The 6,000-nt window shown below is 33.6% G+C and overlaps 1 protein-coding gene across 1 annotated transcript in view; it reads left to right on the top strand.

The window, feature by feature from the left end:
• Positions 1–5,532: 5,532 nt before the first annotated feature.
• LOC140447883 (uncharacterized) overlaps positions 5,533–6,000 on the top strand; it is a 41,575-nt gene continuing 41,107 nt past the window's right edge. The window contains exon 1 of the mRNA XM_072540795.1: positions 5,533–5,598. Coding sequence (XP_072396896.1) covers positions 5,584–5,598 — 15 coding nt within the window. The 5' untranslated portion in view covers positions 5,533–5,583. The remainder of the gene's footprint in view (positions 5,599–6,000) is intronic.

Genomic DNA, 6,000 nt, shown 5'->3' with positions numbered 1-6,000 from the left:
TTGACTGTGAATTTACACAAATGATTTTGAAATGTTTAAACTCTGAACTAATTGCCATTAGGTTTGCGTCTTCGGCTGATGCATGTCTGAGTTGGTTCTCAGGTGAAAAAACCGTTGGACATAGGCACCATGCGGCCATTTATTAGAATCCATAGCATCTTTAAAGTGGTAATCATATATACTTACCTTAAATGAGGCATAAAGATTAGGATGTTTGAAAGACAAAGATGTACATGTAACCTCCAGGAAAAAACTTTTCAATGATTCTGTCATATCATCAGCAGTCATACGAGGGTCCACCCTGTATACGTGCAGGTCCGCTATTTTGGGCCTTTAGATCTTTACCATTGACTTTAATTGCATCATTCTTCCCTATAAGTAATTGTCGTTTTTGTTTACTTCTTACTTCTTTCCATTTTTTTTCTTCATTCTTAGTTTGGTTTATAGCATCTTCATTTAGATTTATAATCTCATCACATTTTCGTTTGGTTTCCATCTCCAAAATTTTTGTCGAAATCATATTCTTTGAAATATTTGAAATACTAGGAGAGCTGGCAACAAGCTGATTTTGAACTAAATTAGGTAGTTTATTGTTATTGTTTTGGACCGGTTGCTTACTGGGCTGTCAGCTAAATTCGTCAGCTTTTTGCATAGATTGGAGATCCTCTGTTTTTGTATTATAATTTTTATTACCTTGTTTTAATAGGGCTATGTGTTCATTTATTCTTCGGAGATATTCTTCGTTCTCTGAGCTTTGGGATAATTTCTCTTAATTTCGTGATCATAAGTATGTGAACGGAAACCGCATCTGACCCTATGCGGATGCTGTCTATAACTTCTAACATCTGTTAATAATTTAGTGTGCTTTCTTTCCACTAGGATGTGGTTGATTTGGTTGCGTGTTGTACTGTCTGGAGCGATCCATGTTTCTTCGTGAATTTTCTTGTGATCGAAGTAAGTACTTATAATTCTCAAGTTGTTCTCTTATCTACAAACAACTTCCCATTCTCGTTGCTTTCGTCATGTTTGCTTTTACCTCCCGTAGTTTTTCCGTAGTACCATTTAAATCACGTATTACAATTTTAATATCATATTTTGGAATTTGATTAGATATAAGTTCAATCTTACCATACAATTCCTGTTTTACATTCTGGTCTTTATACTTTGAAAGGGCATAATACATTAATTAACCCTGCGGTGCATGGGTTGGGTCTGTCGGGCCCGTTTTTCGAATATCTCTATTTAGTCAGCGAGTCTAAGTACGGTCTTGGTGGTCTAGGTACCTTTCGACGGCATGGCCAGCTATAATCATTCAGTTACTAATGCGTATTGAAGTGATAGTGTCGATGTTATTTCTGTTTTCGTTCTCTCAGACTTAACCCGTTCCTTAAAGTATTTTTTATAAAAGTACAAAACAAAATTTGCAATGCATTGTTTTTGGAGCTTAGCAAAACAATGTATTCTTACGAGGGAGATGTAAAACGTTTGCAATGTCTCTACGAGGAAGTTGCATCCGACGAGGAAGAAAATTATAAATATTCAGATTCCGATGAGTCTATTGTTGGAAAATTAGAAAATGAAGATGGTAATCATAACTTAGAGTCTGAATTCGATTTATCAGACAATGAACTAAACTTACAAGAATTTATTTTACAAGATGGGTCAAAACAACACCTTTATTACAATACCCAAGATGGAATGAAATGGAATAAGACATGCGGATCACGAAATGTTAGAGCTAGACGAGAAAATATCATCACAAAACTTTCTGGAGTTATTGGTGAAGCGAAAAGTTGCACAACTGAAAAGGGATGCTGGAAACTGTTTTTTAATGACACAATTATAAAACATATTGTTGAATGTACTAATGTATATATCGAGCGTGTGTCCGTGAGACAGTTCCGATGCGAGGCTGATAAATATATGTGAACTAAAAGCTCTGATTGGCCTGCTTTACTCAGATGAAGTTTACCGTGGAGGTAGAACTTAAATTTTTGAGTTTTGGGAAAAAATGGTACGGACATTGACATAATATTTCTGGCAATGGTGGCTCTCCGCAGTATAAGATTTCTTATAAAGTGCTTACGCCTGGATGATATTCGGACAAGATATTCGAACAACTAGATAAACTTGCAGCAGTTAGAGTCCTGTTCGAGGATGTAGTTAAAAATTTTCAAAAATATTATACCATTGGCCAATATGTCACTATCGATAAGATGGTTTTAGGCTTTAGAGGTCGCTGTAGTTTTAGAATATACCTTCCAAACAAACCGGACCGATACGGTCTGAAGGTATATTCTTTTGTGGATTCTCGCATTTTCTATACTTATCAAATAGAAATCTATTCCGGTACACAACTAGGTACCAGGTCCATATACTATTAGTTCTGCTGCCTAAGATGTGGTTGAGCGGCTTTGCAAACCAATCTCCAAATCCGACCGGAATGTCACAATGGAAAATTGGTTTATATCAATTGAAATCGCATAAAACTTACTGACAAATCAAAGTCTAACAATTGTAGGCGTCCTACGGAAACTAAAAGCCATATCCCAACCGAATTTTTATTGAACAAATAGACCGCCAAAATCAACTATGTTTAAATTTACCAAAGATATGACGATATTGTCCTATATACCAAAACCAAAAAAACAAGTTGTTCTTTTGTCAACCCTACACCATGATGACCAAATCGATCCGACAATGGGTGACGAAAGTAAACCTGAAGTATTAACGTTCTATAACTCTACGAAAGGTGGTGTGGACACGGTTGATTAACTTCGAAGTTCCTATACTGTCGCAAGAAATACAAAACGTTGGCCCATGGTCTTTTTTATTGGATTGCTTGATGTTGCTGCAATAAATGCATTTGTGATACAGAGAACTAACAAACTGGAACTAAAAACAAGCAAAAGAAGAATTTATTAATTTCATATTTTGATTAACATTACTATTTTATTCTTCAATAATTTACAAAACTAGCTTGTTCACGATCAATTGATCTATAATTGGCGTTGATTACACTTTTTATATCTCTTCGTAATTTAGATATACCATCTCCATAGTTGTATATTTCAACATCTTCCACTGTTGGTCAGTTGGTCTTGAGTAATGCTTTGACATTTTAATTTTATGGTTCTCCCATTGACTGTAGGTTAAATTAAACTATTTGGATTATACCCCATTTATACACTCTGATTTCAATTTTGATTTTTAATTCTTAGTATTATAATTTCATAGTTCGATTTTTTCTTTTCTACAGTATTTGTAGTGCTTGGTAGATCTTTTTATTGTAGTCAACCACCCACTATCTAATATATTGTTTAGTCTATTTTTTGCATTCATACTCTACGACCACTTCAGTTGCCCCCAAACTATCACCCTAATTATTATAGACAGGTTTAGGTGTGAGATGTGGACTATGCAATCTACATAAAGTAATCTATATAACAACAAGATAAATCAAACGATTTCTACCTAGCGAAACCGAATTCAAATATTTCCCACTGTGCTTCCTAAAACTTGCGAAGCAACAGCTTGATAAATTACTCGGCAAGGGAATCTAAAATTGCATTCCACATGCCGTTCATCATGGTCAAAATTCGTAGTGAATTCAGTTTCTGGTACTCCAACCGAAGTAAAGTAATAAAACATAATGACGGTATTAGAAGCATACTACATACTACAACTATTCGGTTTCGACAGGTAGAAATCGTGTGATTTCTCTTTTTGTTTTTAGATGGCGTAGTAACGTCTGTATATAGTTATTTTGATAATTATTGTCTAGGACGGGAAAGATTTTTGTTTTGGTTCAGAGTAGTGGCTATACCGCTCTGAGGAGACCTAAAGAGGTCGAAATACGTATAAGCGGCTGTCGCTGCCCTGTATCAAAACAAAAATCTAATACCGTCATTATGTTTTAATCTATATAATTTCATATTTCATCATTTGATTTCCTATAGTAGAGTCAGTTGTACCTTTGGTCAATGCTCAGTTTCATAGAATTTTAAAATGTGCAGATCACATCACCATGATTGTGACTGCCCATCCAAGTTGTCATATGTCAGATGTCACTTTAAAATTTCCGTTAAGACCAAGAGCCATTCTCTTTCCTGATTCCACCCAATGTGCAAGTGAGGCAAGTGCAAGATAAATCATTAGAATACAACAAACTAACATACTTATTGATTCTTGGACCTTAAGAATTCATTTGGCAGGAAGAAATTAAAGGAACTAATCCACTTGTTGTACGCAAGAGAGATACCTCTAGAAATATTAAAAATTATCTAAAATATCTACCAGAACAACACAATAAAAGTAAAAGTAGAAGAAGAACTAACTGACCCAATTAAAGCTGGTAATAGGATATGACAGGCGGATTACCTGGGTCCTTCATCTTGATTATGTATGAAATAATAAAAAAAGTAAAATTAAAAGGGATTCCAAATGAGAGGAAAACGACTTAAAAAAGTCTGTTACGGAGAAGACTCAATACTAATCTTTCAAAGTAAAGATGATTTACAATGTACGCTGGACCAATTTACCATAACCAACAGAAAACTGAACATGTAAATTTCCCCAAAAAAGACAAAATATATGGTCATAACAACAAATCTACTTAAATGTAAATTAGAGCTGGAGGATCAGATAATAGAACAAGTGATTTAGTTTATTTATCTAGGCATCACACTATCTAGCTACGGAAAGCTCGAAACTGAAGAAGAAGATCAACTAAATAGAGCAAACGAAGGCGCAGGCTGCCTGACATAGATGCAAGGTGAAGAACATCAGGGACTGGTTAAGGTTTAGAAGAGCAGAAAGGAACGCTCATATACTTCGAATGATGACAAATAGAGTAGTACAGACGGCAAGAGACGGTTCCCCATTAGGAACGACAACTTACTGGAGGCACATTGAAAAACAGACAGAAACATGTCTACGTAAACAGAAGAAGAAAAGAAGAATTTCAATATAATTCGTAATGTTGATATTTAAAATAAATACATAATTGTTGTTTACTTAACGGGGCATACATATTGAGTATTAACAATATGTAATTAAAAATTGTTACTTAATTTAATGAGTGCATTATACACCAAATCGTTAAAGGATTCTAATATTTATAACCGCTTGACGTAAATTTTTTTATTGTATCTTTTTCTGTTTTCAAATTTCTGATATCTTAAAAACTACGACTTAATTAAATTAGGAACGACTTTTTCGCAATTGTATTAAATTAAATATCCAATCTTAAATAATCTATATTCAAATTATCGAGCATTAAAACTACATTAATTCCTCTTATTCATTAAAAATAATAGCCTTATTACGTCACGGTCATCACATCAGGGTAATATTAATATTCCGAAATGCTGTAAACAATATGGAAAAACTCTTTAATGGTTCGAACAATTATTGATGTTCAGATCCAGTAACCTACTTTTTTCTCTTTCTATCATGCGAATTTTGCGTATAGCTCATCTCGTTTCGAGGAGAGAGAAGAAAGCATATAAATAATGTGCAATTTCTCCAAAACGCACTCTTCTTCAAATAGTGATTGTGGTGTTTTATCGGTGTTAAGACAGGATGGGTTTCGGTAAAGTACGTAGTTCTATTTATTTTCTCAAAAAACGTCTAAAAAACAATTTTACTAAAAAAATATTTTTAAAAATTTCCTTTTTTTCATATTTAATTTATATATAATAACATTAACTAGTCAATAGATGGTTTAAATTTTTCAAATCCGTTTTTTTTTTCAAGTTAGCACTTTCCAAGTAATTTCGAATTAGCTTCTTTTGTCCCACTTTGTATTTTGGTCATATTTATTTGTGCGATACATTTGAAATGCACGTTCTCTCACTTTTTAATTCTTTCTGTAAATAGACGTGTAGAGATTCAGTTTTAACTTTTTATTTGTAGTTATCAGTCCTCACTATTGTACGATGTATCTCAATAATTAAGCATATTCTGTATTTCTTTTTTTTTTGTGTTGTCAAAATCTAT

This window comes from Diabrotica undecimpunctata, chromosome 8, assembly GCF_040954645.1.
Source record: "Diabrotica undecimpunctata isolate CICGRU chromosome 8, icDiaUnde3, whole genome shotgun sequence".
Taxonomy (NCBI): Eukaryota; Metazoa; Arthropoda; class Insecta; order Coleoptera; family Chrysomelidae; genus Diabrotica; species Diabrotica undecimpunctata.
Note: the sequence above shows the minus strand (reverse complement) of the source record. Positions and strands in the feature narration are given on the sequence as shown.